Source organism: Aythya ferina (assembly GCF_964211825.1).
Source record: "Aythya ferina genome assembly, chromosome: 9".
NCBI classification, from domain to species: domain Eukaryota; kingdom Metazoa; phylum Chordata; class Aves; order Anseriformes; family Anatidae; genus Aythya; species Aythya ferina.
In genome coordinates, this window is record NC_140305.1 from 16,705,365 (window position 1) to 16,723,676 (window position 18,312).

An 18,312-nucleotide genomic window follows, 5' to 3' on the forward strand; every position below is an offset into this window, starting at 1 on the left:
CTTTATTTCTCTTCTCTTTTATTTCTCCTCTCCTTTATTTCTTTTCTTCTTTATTTCTATTTCCACCCCAGCAGCCCAGGCTGCCCCCAGCCCCACCCAGCCTGGTCTCCAGGGATGGGGCGCCCACAGCTTCTCTGGGCAGCCTGGGCCAGGGCCTCACCGCCCTCTGAGGGAAGAATTTCTTCCTTAATGTCTAATCTAAACCTGCCCGCTTTTAGCTTAAAGCTGTTCCCCTTTGTCCTGACACTCCCCAACAAAGAGTCCCTCCCCAGCTTTCGTGTTGCCCCCTGTAGGTATGAGAAGGGACAAAACAAGCTGAGAGCCTGAGGCGTTCGCATTTACACAGCACCTTTAATACATCACAGCCAGCGTTTGGGCCCTGCATTCACAAACACGATCTTTAAGCTTTGGATCCCAGAAATCCTCAGTTTTCCTCTGTGCACACAGCTCTTTGCTTTGTCTCCTGTAATGGATTTGTACCATCTTATCTAAGGCCAAAGCCAGCCACGCAAATTAGTAAAAATTCCTGCCATTCCTGGTTTCCACTAGACAAATTACGTGGCTCCTCGTGCCTTCTCCAGCTCCCTTAATCAAGCAAACACGCTGCTTCTTGGGAGACCCTGCTGGGTGACAGCAGCAGGGCTGTGACCTCTGCTAGGGCCTGAGGAAGCTTCAGGCCGACACTGTGCATGGTGCTGAGGTCTCGGTGCTGGAAACAAGAGGAACATCTCCAGAGCCCAGAAGAGCTGGAGCAGCCTCCTGTGAGGGGCAGCATGAGTAAAACCAGTGCTACCAGCCAGCAGCATCTCTCAGCACCATTCCCCAGCGCAAGGCCCTGCATACCACACAAAGCATTATCTTTGCCTTTGTGACACTGAACTTCTCTCATCTTAGCTTGATCTGGGGACACTCAGATGAAAACTCTGAGGCTGGAAGATGGCATGAATTATTTGAAGACTACAGAAGGTTTCAAAGACCTACAGAAACATGAGAATGACCACAGGGGGCCTGGAGATGAGAGAGAATTAAGCAGGAGCCAGGAAATGTGTTACTGATGTGGAGCTAGCACCGCGGCACAATGATGTTTTATGTTCCCAAAGGGCTCCTAATTGTGGCAGATCTCAGATCACCTTCCCAGCTCTCACTTGTGTCTAAAAACTGCTGCTACCAGGCAAAAGCACAGAAGGTGTCCCTTCTGCTAGATTGACATGGGCTTTTCCTGTGCAAATTGCACAGCACCTAGCTTGACAAAAGACATCGCAGTGGATAGATTAATACCAATAAAGCTAGGAAAAATAACCACTTTATTTAAGAAAAGAAAACACTGGAAGATAAGAAAACGATTCAGTCTTTTGTAAAAGCAGGAACTCTCACAAGAGCTTAATCTCATAGGAAGACAAGCCCATCTCATTTCCCAGGACAAAAGCAGCTGGGAATCTGATCCAGAATTTGAGCTCAAGTTCACGGCACACATTTAACTCCTCTTCCATGAAGCACCTTGATTTGGGAGGGACATTTGCAGAGCTCTCGTCCAACTTCAAAATTTAATGGGCTTGCTCTGGGCCTTGCCCATGTGAGTTTTAAGGATCTTCAGGGCTAGAGATCGCATGACCTCTCCGAGCACTGTTCCACTCTTTTCTCATTTCTTTTTTTACTGTGACACAGACGGACTTCCCCATGCTGCAGCCTGCGACTCCAGCCCCTCGTCCTCACACTGTGTCCCATCTCCCCCCGTGGCAGACCCTGAGGACCAAGCACACTGCAACGAGAGGAGTGTGGTCTATCAGACAGCTGCAGGCAGGGTGTCAGTGATGGCTGGGAGCGTGCCACTGGGCAAGTCTCAGTCCCCAGAGAGCCTGGGCACTTTCCAGAGCTGTTTCCAGGCATCCAGTGCTGCCCCAAACAGCAGACATGTCATCCTGGGGCACCACACAATGCCCTCCCCCCAGCCCTCCACGTGCTCCTGAAGGGATGTGTGAAGCACAGACTGGAACTATTAAAAACAGCTAAAAGCAACGCCATCTGGACTGGCCCCGAGAAAAGCCACAGTGAGATTTTGGGGGTGGGAGCTGTTAGGACCAGGAGCTGGGAGTGCCTTGTGCTGCTCTGTTCCTTCTGCAGGCCACGAGACACAATTCTGTGCTCGCTTCTTAAATAAACCGGGCACTGCTCCAAGTGTCATGCTGTCATTTTAGGTCAGCAGGATAACAACTGTGAAATAAATTGGGCCTCATCAAGATGTTCTCTTTCAGCAGAACAGTCTTTGTTAAAGTTTCCTTAATGGCTGCAAAGCTAACCCCGACTGATGAGGCTGTTGTGGGGGCAGACAGAGAATAATGATCCCACGGGCAGGAACGTGTGTGTCAGTTACTGGTCAATGCAAAAAGATGCAAAAAATGGTTCTAGGTGTTTTGGGATATCAGATGCCATACAAACCTGTGTCCAAAACCCATGAGGGTTTTCTAAGCAAGCAAAGATGCACTTTAGGAGAGGCTTCAAGTGCTGTGCTAGAAAGGACCGATGAGAGGAAGCGATGTTACAGTACTTGGCAAGGAGCACCAAGAAGCAGGTGTGCAATTTCCATAGGTAGCTGAAGGGTTCAACTCAGGCTCCCTGGGGGAAAAGTGGAGAAGGAGCCTGCAAGGATTAGGGTATTATAAAACAAAGCACGCCAGGGGTAGTGAATGGAGTGATTGCAACAGAAGAACAAAGGAAACAAAATCTGTGTTTACGTGTAACATAATGGGAGGCAGCATGAAAGTCGCAAGCTGTGCACTTACAGGGCTTTCGCTGACTTTCCAGTTGGAGAGAGAACCCATATAATAGGAAGTCAGGTATAATGCTGCTCACAGCTCAGCTACACGCACAGATCAGATGTTCGCACAGGCTGCCCAGGAAACTGCAGTGTGCAAATGAGCTCGGCATCTGTGCCCGCAATTTTACATATGCATTTGCAAGGGTAGTAGTTCACCCCCAGCCCCAACGAAGCAGTTAAGTTTCACATCAGCAAAAGAGACCAAAAGCGTTCCAAAATTCTCCTGCACTGAAGAAAGTGAGAAGTAATACTAAAACTGGTGGATTTACCACTTTTCCCTCATCTGCTGTGCTTCATGCTTTCATTTACTCTTACAGGTCAGAAGAACAGAAACCCCCAGAACAGATATTTCTTCTTCTCTTTGTGCTCCACAGGGAGCTGCCTGCAAGCCTGCACAACAGAGGCAGAAGCAACCTAATAAAAGTGGCAGGTAGTGGGGAAGCCCCTTGGCCTGCCATCAGTTACTCAGCCACTACTGCCTGGATAAGATTTCAACAGTGATGTCGTGGGAAGGACTTTGGTGGGGGCTGAAGTCAGTGCAGCTCTCATATGGCACCAAGCTTGCCATATTCCACAGTGAGCAACTGCTAAATTTACCTAAGATCACCTTTTCATTTCCACCCTCCCATACTTTGCTGGTTAGAAAAAAATAATAATAATAATAATAATCTTGTGTTATCACTTCTGCCAGCCTTGATTTCCAAGGCCACTTTTAGGGCTTTGTGATGTGAGGGATGGATAGACCCTCAAATCTCAGTGGTATCCCTCATTTCAAGTCATGATTCTGTACATACAAGTTTACATCCACAAAGCATTGATGTTCACTCAACAAAACACATTTTGCCTGTGCAGGAGCTACCAGAGAGTCTCAGGAGCCCTGTGTGCAAATGGCAGGCTAGGTGAGAAGACAGACTCTCAGAAGTGCAAGTATTATGGTTGCCTATGCAAATTTCCTCAAAACAAAACAGATATATTTACTCTACAAGACCTCCCCTGGGTGACCATTAGTGAGAACATTTTCCAAATAAAAACATACCAACACAAAAAACAAGTATTTCTCAGTAAGTCAAAAGGCCATATGATGTAAACTGAGATGAGGAAGAGGGAGAAAGGGGAAGGATGGCGTGAAAGTTGGCACCATTAGCAGACAGAGTTGACCTCCACAGCCCTAAAAGTGCCCCAGTGAGCATTTCTAGCAGCAAACTACCCCGTTTCGTTTATGGCCATGCTGCCCCAAGTACACGTACAGGCTGTGTTCAATTTAGACTTACTGAGAATTGTTGATTGAAGTAGAAATGTGCAAAATCCAGGCAAAACACTCAGAGACAGATGGACACACACACATTCCCGTACAAAGGATTCTGGCCACAGCAAAGGATCCTTACAGAGGTCCTTGATGCAGGTAGCATTCAGCATCTTCAGCCCAACACTTGCAACAAGACAACTGAGAGGCAGTTCATTCCTCCTCAGTGACACGGGGAGCTGCCAAGTACACATCAGCACGTACAGCAGGCTGTGAATTTTACCAGCTGGTGGCTGTGGTGTGGTCTGGAGGACACACACGGTGCCCCACTGACAGCAGCCCTGGGGTGCTGGAGCTTGCTGAGTACAGCTCAGAACAGGCTAGCTCTGCAGAGGCTGCCCCAGAACCAGCATGGGCGCAGTGATAGGACAAGGGGGAATGGCTTTAAACTAAAGGGTGGTTTAGATTAGATATTGGGAAGAAATTCTTTACTGTGAGGAGTGGTGAGGCACTGGAGCAGGTTGCCCAGAGAAGCTGCAGATGCCCCATCCCTGGAGTTGTTCAAGGCCAGGCTGGATGGAGCCCTGGGCAACCTGATGTGGTGGGAGATGTCCCTGCCCATGGCAGGGGGTTGGAACTGTGTGGGCTTTAAGGTCTCTTCCAACCCAGACCTTTCTGTGATTCTATAAAAAAAGGAGCTGAGGTCTGTCACTGCTGGCAGGGTAATGGGCTTGTAACTACTTTTGTGGAGGGCAAGTCCCAGCTCCAGGGCAGAAATCACATCTTGTTTGCTGTGTACTGATCTGTTAACTCAGTTACCACTTCCACAAGTGGCTGTTCTCTAATGTCCTACAAGCTGATGGAGAGGGAAGATGATGTCCTGAAAACCAGCACCGTCTCCATATCACTCTCAGCCTTCCTCCTCTTTCTGTAGGCCAGGGAAGATTAGCCTCTGTAGGGTAATACTGTTCTTGTAAGGAAACCTCGCAGCATCGCTTACTGGGCACTGAGTCCCTGCTGAGTTCAGGGACACTGCTCACACATCATCTGGGATGGACTCAGCCTGCAGAAGGTGAGTCAGAACAGAAGGATCAAATTTAGAGTAAAACTGATGGTGTAACAAGGTCATTCCAGATCACGCCACTTCAGGACACTATCCTGGCTCAGCTAAATAACCCTTTCTGAGGAGGGATGGGAGACTGAGATCTGGTCTGGAGGAGGTGCTCCAGCTTAGGATTAAGAGGCAGAGGTGCAAACAGCATCTCGACTGTCTCTGGTCCCAGTTTCTTCTCCGCAGGCTGCCTCCCCCCACATCCCATGCTTTAACAGTCCTGCATTGCTCTTTCGGCCCTCATTCCAGGAGAACACTTTGGAGCTGGCTTGTTCTCTAAGAAGTTGAACGGTCTCCTGGCAGTCCTCAGAGCAGATGTGAAAGGCAGGCAGGAAGACCAGCTGCACTTCTTGCCCTCCTCTGCCTTAACCATGAGGCACTGCTTCTCTCCAGTGCAATCCCTCTCTGATGGGAGCTGGTGATGCTTCTCTGTGCCCTCCCTTGGCTGGCTGCAGCGAGGTGACAAGTGGAGCCATTTCATGCCCTGCCTGGGACCTTCGTCTCTTCTTTCGCTAAGCAAGGAGACAGTTAAACCAGAGCATCTCATTTTGTGTCAGTAACAGGCCAAGCAACAGCTGAGTCCCAAAGACAAGCACGTAGAAGGGGGAACAAATTGCATGAGTCAGACTAAAAGCTTCATAAATATTGACTGGTTTTAACAGTCCCCTGAGGAACAGAGAATCTCATTTTATAACTACATCTCCCTCCCCATTATGCACTCCCTCCTCTCAGGGAGCTGCAAGGGGGGCTGCTCTTCTGGCTTATGCGCACATTATTTTAATTCCTTTCTGCAGTGAAGCTGTGCTGTGCTGTCCGAGGCTTTGCACCAGCCAGCAGCAGGGTATCTGAGCACCTTCCAGTAGTGCTCTAAATAACAGGACCAGAGTGGGCTTTGCTCTCCCAGGTTCACCCTGGGGTAGAAGTGACACAGGCAGAGAAGAAATCAGATATTAAACATACAAAGAATGAAGACTGAAGAGGGCAGGGTGTTTTTCAGTGTCTCCTTTGATTCCTATCAGTGAAGCACCATTGGAGAGAAAGAGGGACAGACGGGTGCAAGAATAAAGCAGAGAGGAGAGACAAGGGGTGTCAGGTCTATGATGGTTATGCAGGGAAGGACAGGCACTAGGGGACCACAGGGACTGGGCAACCGAGGAGGGAAATGTTTTAGTGGGCATACAAGTGGACAGAGGGGGTAGGGGTATACAATAGGCTGGGGAAATGCACTGCGAGTCACTGCTCAGGATGGGAGCAAAATGATTCACGCCTTTCTGAATTCCTCTACGAAGCTCACCTCACCCCTGCTGTGAGGGCAGCTCTCCTTTCTTGTTGCTAACAGCTCCCTAACTCCTCCCTCTTGCTGAGGCTGCTATGCCTCCAGTCTGCCTTCCCCTATGTGGAGCACGACCCCTCCTTTTTTCCAACTCTATCATTCCCCACCCTTGTTTTATCCTTGGAAATGCTCGGAGCAGAAACAGGAGTCTCCCCATGTGGCACAGAATAAAGTCCTGTCTCCACCAGCTGAGACACCTGGTCTCAGCCAAGTCCCATCCTTGGTGCAGAGGCTGCAGGACAGTTTACACACCCTTTCTCCCAACCTTAAGCAAAGGCTCTTTTCCCACAGGTCCTCCCACAGCAGGTTGTTCACTTTAGGACCAAACAAGCAAAGCTTAAGTGGAGACCATAAGACCACAGCAAAGCCCATGAACTCTGCTGAGGCTCACCTGAAATATATGATGCATGCAATGTTCTCAGGAAGCACTGGAAAAGAAAAATTCCTCCCTCTCTTCAAATCCCAAATGCACAGCATACACAGTGGTTTGGAAACCTGCCACTCTAAGCAAGGCTCAGACTCTCCTACTCGCAGCAGCTCAACACTGCCTCCTGCATCTTGCAAGTTGCTGAACTCCTCTAGTCTGAGGCTTATTCCAAAAAAAAAAAAAAAAGCGTTACTGCTTTGGGATTAAGCTAAAGGTTGGTTATCTGGGAACTCCATTTCCTCTAGATATATCCATTAAATTTAGAAACAAAGCTCAAAGTGACTTCAGAGAAATTGGAGTTTCATACAGAATACCCAAGAGCCTTTATTGCCCCCAGATCTGGTGTTCTTCCGGGCAAAGAAAAGAGCGGGCAGCACACAGAAAGAATCTCAAGACTTTGAGGAAGATATTGTCAGGGATCCCCTAAGGATCAGCAAGCCACAAGCGGCAACACAGCCAGCAGAACAGGTCCAGAGACAGCAGCCAAGTTCCATCAACAACCCAGGCCAGGTCATAAGGAAAGTCCATGGGGATGAGGCAGATCCAAGGTCAAGGTAGAAGTCAACCCACCGGTCAGAACCTGGTCCAGCAGTGGCAACCAGGGTCCAACACACCCCAGTGAACAACAGACATACGTGGTGACAGGATGGGTCTGAGGTCAAGTCAGGAGCCTTGTTCAGCCTCCAGTTCAACACCCAGAGCAGTAGGTGCTCTGGGCAGTGATACAACTGACCAGCATCCCTCCAGCATAGCTCAAACAGGAATGTGGCCCGGGGCTGAGCTTAAATGAGGCTCCTCAGCCTGCAGCAGAGAGCATGGGTAGAAGCCCCAGCTGGAGCTGCTCAGGGCCATTAAGGTCTGTTAATGCCCTCGGGCATTGCAGCTGAGTTTAGTGGCATCCAGCTTGCCTGGGACAGGTCTTCTCCATTCCCACCCTGTGGGCTAGCTGGTTTTGTCCACCCTGGTCAGTTTTCCAGTTCAGTTGGATTGAATTACCTGATGTTTGCATAATTTTATGAAAACAGAAACTTCTGTGTGAAGAGACTTAGACAAATTAGGACCACAGGAGCTAGGGATGGAGCTCCCACCTTCAGGTTCTCACTATCGTTGAGCTGTAGACACACGTGCTCAGTGGATGGTATAGAGATATTATCACTGAGTGAAGTAATTGAGAGAATGTGGAGACTGTTGTTGGGAATAAAATATGTAAGAACAATAAAATAGAATAATACTTCCAGCACTGAGACAAATGGGCTGAAAGCAAAGATATTTCCCAGGTGGGCATCTTACTATAGCGTAATACCTCACACCAACCACCTCATAACTGCACTGTGTTTGCAGGTCACTTGCAGAGCTACAGGACCATCCACCCCAGACTCCTGTGCAAGGTGGTGCTCATCATGTTACGGCCTCGGCTTCTTGGGGGCTGCTCGCTACTGACCAGTTTGCTACGGGCAGCTTGGGGAGAGAGGTGGCTGAAAAAGCACCCCCAGTAGGATGTATGTGTCCTTCAGTCCGAAGAGGACTTGGTGAAGAAGGAAGGGGAGTACTTCAACTGCTTGATCATTAGTTCATAAGGCTGAGAGGAAAGATGAGTTTGTTTTATTTCTATATATTATCTCTGCAGGAAAAAACAAACAAACAAACAAACAAACAAACAAAAACACTATTTCCTCGGTAGGGAAGTATTCCTTAATGGAAATGTCCCATTCAATTTCATAGACACTTATTGAAAAAACAACAACAACAACAACAACAACAAAAACCAACATTATTTTAGTAAAAAATAAATATTAAAAGGAATATTAAAACCACACAAAGTGCACAGCAAGATGTAGGGAGAGCTGGGATCAGAAGCCAAAAGCCCAAACATGGAAATGACATTGTCTCTTAATTAAGATGAAGTGCAGGTACCATCAGATGAAGCTATGTTGGGTAATCTGGCATGATTTAGTGTCAAAAAAGCACAAGAGGTGAGTCACTAGGAGTGCATGTACAAGTCAGAGCTTGGCCAAAGTATAGTACAGATGATTCAGTTCTGCAGATGATGATTGGCAGAAGAAGCAGAAACGAAGAACAAAGCCTAGTGCTGTTACTATTAGGGCATTTTTCTCCATAAGGTTGTAATTAAAAACCAGGAGCAGGTCCCTGATCAATAGTGATGGACAAACAAAAAAGAGAAAACAAACCAAGATGGAGTCACGTCCTGAGAAGACATGGAATATGTGTGATGTGCCTCAGTACTTTGCTCTAAACTAATAAAATATGGCTGCGCACCCAGAACTGGCATCTGACCTTCCAATTCTTCTTTTTCCCAGAAAAAAAAAATGAAGATAGTTGCCCATCCTTGATGTATTCCATATCTGCTGCCAAACCTGCACTCCCCCACTCAGACAGAATCCCAAAATAGGGTGTGATGCTTTTCCCGTTGACAAAGCCATAAGTCACCGTGAGCGAGACGTACTCAATACCGTCCAATCAGCTAAATGGAAAGTGCCCCTCTGTTTCCCACCATTTCAGCACTCGTTATATCTCACGTTAATTAATATAGGCACTAGGAAGTGCAATGATAAATTACAAAAACCCATTAACCTGATTCTGTCCAAACTGGTGACATATGGCAACTGGTATGTTAGACAAATCTTCCTTGCTAATGTGGGAGTCCTCGTGTCTGAACTCCATTAACACTAAAGCCACGAAAAAATATTTTTAATGTATGTACGTATGGAACGTATATCAACGTGCATGGACAGTGCATGCCTGTGGGAACATCAAAATTCATTAGATCAGTCTGATATGAGATATATTGAACAGGTTCCATCTGACGTCTGTTACTGGGTCGTTCTGTCCACTCCCAAAGGAGTGAATCATATTGACAGGTTGAATTATATCTCAAGAGATATTTTTCTCCCCTCCTCCAAAGGCCATTTGCAATCACGGCACATCCACTGCCTCTTAAAAGTGAGCTCATCTGGCACTGGGTTGCATTGAAGTCCTCCACCGTGCCTGAAGGAAGAATGCTTTTGGGTGGTGGGAACATGGAGAAGATGTGGTCTGTCCAGCTGTCCCTTGGAGTGCTAACCATCTTGACCATGACTGTGTGTGTCCCATCTACACACGGAGAGCCTTTTTTACTACAAGGTAAGCTGGAATGCAGGCTAGGTGACACAGGTAGGTGGCTATCTTTTTGCTTTGCTTTGCTGCTTGTCATGGCCATGCAACACTTGCTAATTCGTGAAAGAAAATACAAGCAACCTGGAGCTATACTAACCAGTCAGTCAACACGGGTGCTACCCAGAGACGGTCGTATTAGCATGTCCTTCTGCTCTGCAGCTGGTCGTATAACACATTTTGCTAATCAGTAAAAATATCAGATCTGGTGATATCTGGTGTTTCTTTTTCTCCTCCTGAAAGAAAATTTCCAAGGAAATATATTAAAATATCAGAGAGTAGCAATTCCAGTATGTAGCATATGAGATCTGACAGCTCCTTAAATGTCAGTAGTAGGGTGCTGATGAACTTTTTTTATTCACGAAACTTCTGTTTATATGTTCTTCTCCCATAATTTAAATTAATCTTAGCTTGAACTTACTCTGCAGGAAAATGTCAATCATTCATCTTCTTTCTTAGAGAGATTTGGCAGCAGGAAAAAAAAGAGAAAAAAAAAAAAAAAAAGAAAAAAAAAAAAAACAGCTAAATATAGGCTAGAAAATAACATTGCTTTTCAAATGATTTTTCCTTTTATATCACCTATTTATTTTTGTAGTAACAACCAAAACATTCCTGAGGCCACTCTATCCAAATACCGCTTCTGTTTAGTTTTTCCTACAGTGTTTATGTATTTTTTTTTTTTTTTCTGTATCAAATCCCTCAAATGACTAAAGGTAACTATTTTAAAATCATAACTGACTTCCAGACTTAGGAAGGAGGCTTATAGCACTCCACACTAACGGCAAGTCTTACACAGTGCGTAGCTCTGCTGCATTCCTCGGGCTTATTTCTTGAGATCACAGTCAGCACCCCTGCCTTCAGCCGCCGCATTGCGTGGGGATAAACCTGGCCACGTACCCAGAGCATCACCTGGGCCAGGGGACCTTCTGCCTATGCAGATTTCTGTGCCTGTGGCTACTGGGATGGATTCCCTCACCCTCTTGAGCATCCCGGAAGCTAATCTCTTACAATGTTTTGTCTCATGTGTGTCAAAAATATTTGCATTCGTCCCACCACAGCTATGTATGGCCGACGGCTGTGCGAGACCAATTGCTGCTTTCTCACCTCCTCAAAGGGAGCGAGCAGAAGTCTTAAAGGTCCTGAAAGGAGAGGAAAATATGTATTTCTGCATCATTTCTTTGCATTTTACACGGGTTCTGTAGGCATTTTCTAGGGCTTGGCAAGGTCTGGGCGTGGGGCAGGGGTAAGCAGACCAAAAATTTTGGGGAACGGCCACTCTCCTATTTTATGCCCCAAAATGAATGCATCCCACAGGTTTCAGATGCTCCTGGAAATCTGTTTGGCAGAGGGTCTCAGAGCCTTGCTGGCTCTGATCATCTGATCTCCTGTGTCCATCGGATACTGCTGAACCCCTGACCTTCACAACCATTCATTTGAGGGAATAGCCACAACCACTAGAGAAAAAACACTAAGAATGCTCCCAAAACAGGCCTTGTAGAGAAGCCCAAATTGCTGGGGGAGCCTGGGGAGGATTTTCCTGGAAAACAGGAAAATTATTCATGGCTGACAGCTACCGTAAGAGGATTCCTCAGGGAAAAAGAGGCTTGCTTTAAACTCCTCCACACTTTGCCTATGGGCAGGAAGAATCCTGTGCCACTGCAGAATGCCGTAATCCTGCAGTCAGATAGATCAGCCCCAGTGCTGAGCGAGAACAAGGTTAAATGTGGGGCTGCAGGGCTCTCCACCTAAGGTGCATGCATCCACCCTCACAAGGAGCTAGCTTCCACCTCCACCAGCCCTGGAAAAGGATGGGGTTGGGGGGGAGAAGGGGAGCACCCCAGTTTTGAGAAGAGAGGGTGCCATGGGTTGGTGTCTGGCTTTTCAGAGGCACTTGATACACTCTCCTTGCAGGAGACATCTTAGCCTTAATTTTTGTTTTACTGTTGGGGGCTGGAGGGTCCATGCTTTTTGGCACCAGAGATCAAGAATGGTGTTTTATGTGCTGCAGAGAACCGAGTGCTTCCGGAGAGAGAAGACACAAATCACGAGGACACATTGCTGACTCTGCTTCTTAATAAGAAACTCGCATGGCGGAGACCAGAAAATATCGGTAAGTGAAGGGAGATCCCAGCTTCTTGCAGCTGTGCTCGTATGAATGCAAGGAACCTGCTCCTCAGGTTCCTCAGCACAGTCTGACTGCTCAGAAAGTGGAAGCCCCGTGTGTCAGCGCGATGGCTGTATGTGGTGAGAGCCAGATGCTCTGCATCATGGGGTTTTTGGACCTGCTTTTGCAATAAGGTGTAAAGCTGCCCGAGAACATGCACCTTAGATCCTCAGGTTCTCACCATTGGAGCCACCTCAGCCTTTGGAGCCACCTTTCCACACACAGCCATAGAGTCCCACACACTTGGAGCTGCAGCTCCATGTCTTGCTGGCACATTAAAAACAGCAGCATCGTGTGAGCACACAGGTTAAGATTTAAGATTTTGTAGATTTTTGCAGAGGGGAGGTCAAGATTTTTCTGCCTGTGTTATGTGAACCGACACCAAATCTCAGGCTGTATGTTGGGACAGACTCCAAACGCAGGCTCACTGGAGAAAAACTTGGGTTTTTCAGGAGACTACCGCACAGCAAGCAGCCACATGGAGCTCAGAGGTCAGATCTTCCCATGGCCACCACAGTGAGGGAAGGGGCTGGCCCATATGTGGTGGTCTCAGGGCAGGAAGCTGGTTTTCCCTGTGAAAACAGCAGAGAACGGGGCTCAGCAAAAATGTTACCATGAAAATCCATTCATCAGAGTCACGCAGTGCTCCTCCCCAGCCCCTTGTTAATGCAGTGAGGCAGTGGTAAAATGATCCTGGGACAAATAGATAAATACAAATAAATCAAGTCCTTATACTAACAAAGGCATTCTTCTTGCAAAGGAGATGCATTCAAAAATAACATTTTTATGATTGCTTTATGGATTATTGCACTTATTACTCCTAGAGGAAAGGCTGCATTTTATGCCAGACAATTGAATATAATGAATCTCTGAGCAGAGCACAGACAGAGGATTTACAGCAGGCAGTTTCTCAAGGCATCATCCATAATTTAACTTCCTTCCCCCTGCTTGAGATAATCTGTTCCAAATTTCGACCGCTGTTCATTTTCTATTCATAGCAGCCATTGGCCAAGTTTACGCTTTGTGGGAAGTCGAGCCAAAACAGGCACTCAAAACTCTGAAAGAGGCAAAAATGTATAAAATAGTAATAATAACAACAATAACAATAATAATTTTAACAATAATAATAAGCTGTTAAGTGGCACTTTTCACATATGGATGCGTAACGACATGTTTCAGAGGAATCTGCCTGAGGCTGCTGCTGGCAGTGCCAGGAGCCCAGCCCCACCGCCTGCCTCCCTGACTGTCCCCAGAACCCTTCTGCCTTGCAAACCCAGCCCTGGTGTAAAGGGTCAGCTTAGGAACTGCTGCTTTTATGAATATCTGTCCAAAAATATTCAGGATTTTTCAACTAAATTGTTGCCTTCTTGGAGGAGAAACTATGAACGCAGGCAGCTCTTTTTCTGGCACCCTCCTGCTCAGCCTCAAATTCAAAAAAAAAAGCCCAAGTCTGGCAGGGTGTCTGTGTGCTGAAGGCTTATCTGAAGTCAGGGGAATGATATCCTAAATCCCCTCGGAGGTGCAGAGCAATGCCTGCTGCCACGCTGGGAGCAGACAGAGCAGGCAGCTCCAGGCAGCTCCAGGGCTGGTTTTTGGCTCTTGCAGGCCCAAGCAGAGACATTCTTGAGCAATTTCCTGGCTCTTCTGCTTATTTTAGTGCATATTTTCACAAACTGGCACTTCAAAGCAGCAGATGGCTTTGCGTTCTCCTTCCAGAAGAGCTGCTGTGGTCTGGTCACTCAGCTTTGGCCGAGCTTGTTCCGTGTGGTGCTTTCCATTGTTTCAGCTATCGTGTTTAAAATAATTATCTGCTTTTGGCACCAGCTTGAATCTGGAATAAAGTCCCTCAGCCTTCAAGAGGAGCGAGATGAAGATCCCGCAGCCCTTCCTGCAGCTTTCCTATTGCTAGCCCAGGCATTTCCCAGCTCATGTGGGGGCTTTAGATCCCATCCAGCAGCACCTGGCTCCCCCTGTCCTGGACAGGGTATCTCAGGGGCGCTTCATTCATCCATGAGCACAGGTTTCTGACCGCCTGGTACGGTGCTGCTCAGCCCCAGCTCAGTCTGATGCAGAAACTGCTCAGGGAAGGGCCCACACAGATCCTGCCACATCTTATGCAGCTGCCAGGATAAAACTTAAAATGCAGGGAAGAGACAGGCAGGACCATGTGAGGGCCGATGAGTTTACCAGAGCTGGTAAACCCAAGAAGCCTCCCTTAAAGTGGAGAGCCAGGGGCAAGTCCCGTGGGACTGAGCACAGAAAGTCTGCTTCTCTGTTGCTGTGTCTGCTACCTCTGGTCTGGAGACGACTAACAGGAATTAGAGGTTAAATAGGTCTTTCCCTGTCAACCCTTAAAGATGTTAGTTACATGAGGAGACTGCTGCTGATTTGAGCTTTGGAGAACAATGCCAGTACTGATGTTGCTCTCCCTTCTTGCAGACTGGGAGCTGGCAAAGAAGTTTGAAGAGCTTGAACAGGTGAGAGAAGGAAATACATAGACACATACATGCCTACGGTTGTGTGAGTAATACCTCAGCTACACTATGTGTGCTGTCTCGATGCCCTCTCCTTCTGCCTTTACATCCTGCTACTGCTCATTCTGCTGCTTTCACGTAAGCGTATCCCCCAAAAGGCAAAGCAAAACTTGGGCTAAATGGCTGCAGAACCTGGGAAAGATAAAAGTGGGGCAAAGCTGTAGAGTAATGCGGTCCAGGCTGAGGCAGCATTGCCTCTACCACCGCTGAGGGGCCAGCAAAAACCACGCAAGAAAAAAAAAAAAAAAGAAAAAAGAAAAAAGAAAAAAACAGTTGCCAAAGGAAATCACCACAGAAAGAGGGAGGGAGAAGGGGAGGTTTGCTGCCTGTCGGTCATTACATCAGCGGGCTGCAGCTGGTACTGTGCTAAAGCAAGGGGGGCAGCCCCTGTGCACCTCACCCAGACTGACCCTTCCTGGGGCTCTTTACAAGCATGGAAGGCCCAAGGCATGGCTGAAGCCCCACCGTGCTGTGTGGGCACGCACAAACACAGGTGGATCCTCATGCTCCTGCTGAGCTCCACTTGGCACCTCTCACTTCTGAGTTAAAAACCACAGTGGGGGGTGCCAGGCAGGGGAGGCTGCCAGCTCCAGCTGAGCCCCTCGCTCCAGGGCTGAGGCACGTTGAGCTCTGCGGGCTTTCCACATAATAACCAAGGGAAGTCAGCAAGAGCAAGGGGAAGGGACACAAGGAGACTTAAGTGCTCCAAAGACAAATCCTGCTGGGATGATCCCACTTCAGGGAAAAGCCTGCCCTCCCCAGGGATGATGCCGGCTTGGCTGCCTGTTCTCCCTGCCTCTCCTGCACTGTGCTTGCCAGCAGGCTGTGGGGCTCCTCGTGACAGAGCAGTTATTCACTGCTGTGTCTGTTTTTTAACAGCTGGAGAAGTTGAAGGATCAGCTCTCAGCTGAGGAAGGGTCAGAGGTGGCCTACGCTTTGGAAAGTCTCTCAGCATCCCAGCCCAAAAAACGCGGTAAGTTTTGGGCTACAGCCCTGTCCATGGGACTGGCTCAGCTGCAGCCATCCCACTCAGGCCTCATGTCCAGGGCTTCCTTTCTGCCACAAGATGGTGACGGTAAACATGCCCCAGACAGGCTCAGAACAGCATTTCCCTCTCTTGTTGCTGAGTTTCACAGCACAGGCCCAGGCCCCGCTGCGGGCACTTAGGGCCACAGCCCCCTTTTCGTGGATGACCACAGGGTTATTCGGAGGTGATTTGGGTCTGAACGCGTCCCCGCAGTGCACCCCTCGCTCTCGGCTGGGCACAAAGCTCGTGCTGAAGAAATAATGAGGCATGTGGTCTGCAGGCGCTCCCCTCCGCCAAGGTCACTGCCTCCCTGCAGAGAAAAAAGGAGCAATTGTTTGTGCCGCTGAAAAGCGGCAAGAAAAGGGATGTGGAAATCAAGCAGGAATGCAGGGAGCTAATATCTAGAAGGTCCCCCAGTCGGTCCCCTCTGCGAGGAAAGCAGGACTGCTCTCTGCAGCACGTCCCCTGAGCTTTGTCTGTATCCAGCCTCTCCGGAGGGAGCATCCTGCACCAGCCCTGCTGCAAGGCAGGACAAGGACAAAGCCCTGCATGCTGGCTTCCAGAAGACTCCTTCACAGAGCAGTGCCAGCTGTAAAAAAGAAGTCGCTGATGACAGATCTGGCCTAAAGCCAAAAGAGCTACCCCACATGCTCTGTGCGTGTGCAGGCTGCTGACCTGCCAGAGAGGTGAGGGAAAATCTCCCTTTGTGCAAGGCTGGATTAAGCGCTTAGGTGATCCTTAGACAATCTGCAATTTATAAGCAGCCCTGGAGGCAGTCATTAATTTGGGTAAACTAATTCATGCCCCCACCGGTCTGGAAGTTTCAACTGTACATAAAACTGCTTCTCCCAGCCAGGTTTAAATCAGATTTTGCCAGATATTAAAGCAGAGAGTGTTTGCTTTCATCTAAAGGTCCTTCCAGTTTGGGAGGAGCTTGTGTCTCGGCCTGAGCACTGCTGATGCAGTAGAAGCTTTCTCCCAAGATTCAGCTCTCAAAAAACAGGTAGAAATCCCTTCTTATACTTGACAACAGAAGACCTGCACAGGGCCCAAAGAACCAGGCATACTGGCAATACAGCTATTTTTTCCATCACCAAAATCCACATCTTTCCCTAATCTATTCTTTTTGGAAGATCCCACGGTGATCAATGTTGTTTGGTAGCTGGTAGCAAAATGCTAGAGTGATTGGGCTTTTGAAAAAAAATGTAATGTCCAGATCAGGTGTCTGCAGGTCAGTATCTGGCTTTTCCAGTTAGTGACAAGTGAGAAACCCTGAGGCTGCAAAACTGCTGGCTGGTAGACAGGAAAGAAAAAGCTGATTCCTGATATTGCTGCAGTACAGCAAAGGAATAGCAAACCATTATAAATCGAGCTACACAGAAACAACTTTCAGACCACTTCTTTGTATTTTAAGAAGCCGAAAGGGTCACCTTCTAGAAGTATTATATGAAATCAAAGCTTATTACTGAGATGTGCCTGGAAATCACAACACCCAACTCTATCAAGACATTAGGCATTTGAAACCCACTCCAGGGCTGCAGTGGGAAGTTGGAAAAAGTCTCTTGTATCCTAAAACCCTTCTCTTGTATCCCTCCCCAGCCTGCTTTTGGAAATACTGCATCTGAAGGCTTGCCAGGAGTGGAAGACAAAGATGGGCCTTTCCCCAAACTGCCTCGCTGGGTATTAATGTTAAGAGTTTGTTCTGTTCTCTCACCGTGCTGCTAACTTGGATGCCATCCTCCATGACTGCACCACAGCCAAGTCTAACAGGCACCGTGACAGGAGCCTGAGTGGCTACGCACAGCCGCTCTCCACTCCTCCCTCCTTCAGGCTTCACCTTCCACCGTCTTCTGCTTGGAAGATGTTTCCCAACTTTCCTTGCTGTCCTGTGTGTGCCATTCAGTCTGCTGCCACCACACCCTCTTCCCCTTCTCACCATGTCCCCCGAGGCACCAAACACCAACTCAGTCTCCCTGAGCTTGGGCCTCTGCCCACATTTGCAGGTGTTGCTCATGGTGGTGCCTGGGCTTCCCGTTGCCTCCCACGAGCAGGTCAGTGATGCCCCAGCATCCTCCGTTGCAAAAGGAAGGCAGGCTGGGTGCAATGAGAAAGGTGCAGGGCTGCCTGCCTTAGCTTGCTGAGCCAGAGCTGTTCCTTGTCGTGTCCTGCCAGCGAGCACAGTAGGTTTGGGGGAGGACAAGCACAGAAGTCTGGACCCTTTGGATATCACTCCAATAAAGATTTTCTGTTGCACAGAAGCACGTGTTGTTTTCTTTCTTGTCACTTGCCCAATGGGGGGAGCATGTTTATTACCTGATGGGCCATGTGAAGTTTAAAATGAAAAATACTCCTATTAAACACCTAGCAACGTGTTTGCTATAATATACCTGAGGAATAAGCCCTTCCTTTAGCCAGAACTGCGAATGAGAGCTGGGTCTGCCCAGTGTGTGGGCTACTGTACTCATGGGACTGAACCAGTCCCACTCA

The 18,312-nt window shown here is 48.1% G+C and overlaps 1 protein-coding gene and 1 long non-coding RNA gene across 3 annotated transcripts; one reads left to right on the forward strand and one right to left on the reverse strand.

Moving 5' to 3' along the window:
• Positions 1 to 1,287: 1,287 nt before the first annotated feature.
• Positions 1,288 to 7,685, reverse strand: LOC311441349. Its single transcript, XR_014695895.1, has 5 exons — positions 7,500 to 7,685; positions 6,894 to 7,091; positions 4,087 to 5,681; positions 2,437 to 2,613; positions 1,288 to 1,759 (listed from the first exon to the last, which is right to left on the reverse strand). It is a non-coding gene; the product is annotated as an uncharacterized lncRNA (long non-coding RNA).
• Positions 7,686 to 9,808: 2,123 nt separating this feature from the next.
• UTS2B (urotensin 2B) lies at positions 9,809 to 18,083 on the forward strand. Of its 2 annotated transcripts, XR_014695929.1 has the most exons (6): positions 9,809 to 10,070; positions 12,109 to 12,210; positions 14,704 to 14,741; positions 15,678 to 15,771; positions 17,425 to 17,573; positions 17,656 to 18,083. XR_014695929.1 is itself a non-coding variant. In XM_084529557.1 (5 exons), exons 1-5 carry the CDS (start codon positions 9,947 to 9,949, stop codon positions 17,448 to 17,450), a joined length of 384 nt encoding a protein of 127 aa, XP_084385683.1. In that variant the 5' UTR covers positions 9,810 to 9,946; the 3' UTR covers positions 17,451 to 18,083. The 2 variants fall into 2 exon arrangements, 1 of the variants encoding a protein (XP_084385683.1); XM_084529557.1 differs by having other exon boundaries at positions 9,810 to 10,070; positions 17,425 to 18,083.
• Positions 18,084 to 18,312: the final 229 nt, after the last annotated feature.

Excerpts from the sequence above, each read along its gene's own strand:
- UTS2B (XM_084529557.1), top strand. The coding sequence starts at position 9,947 with ATGCTTTTGGGTGGTGGGAACATGGAGAAGATGTGGTCTGTCCAGCTG. Across the intron at positions 12,211-14,703 it reads GCGGAGACCAGAAAATATCG|ACTGGGAGCTGGCAAAGAAG; the intron begins GTAAGTGAAGGG and ends CCCTTCTTGCAG. Across the intron at positions 15,772-17,424 it reads ATCCCAGCCCAAAAAACGCG|CCTGCTTTTGGAAATACTGC; the intron begins GTAAGTTTTGGG and ends ATCCCTCCCCAG.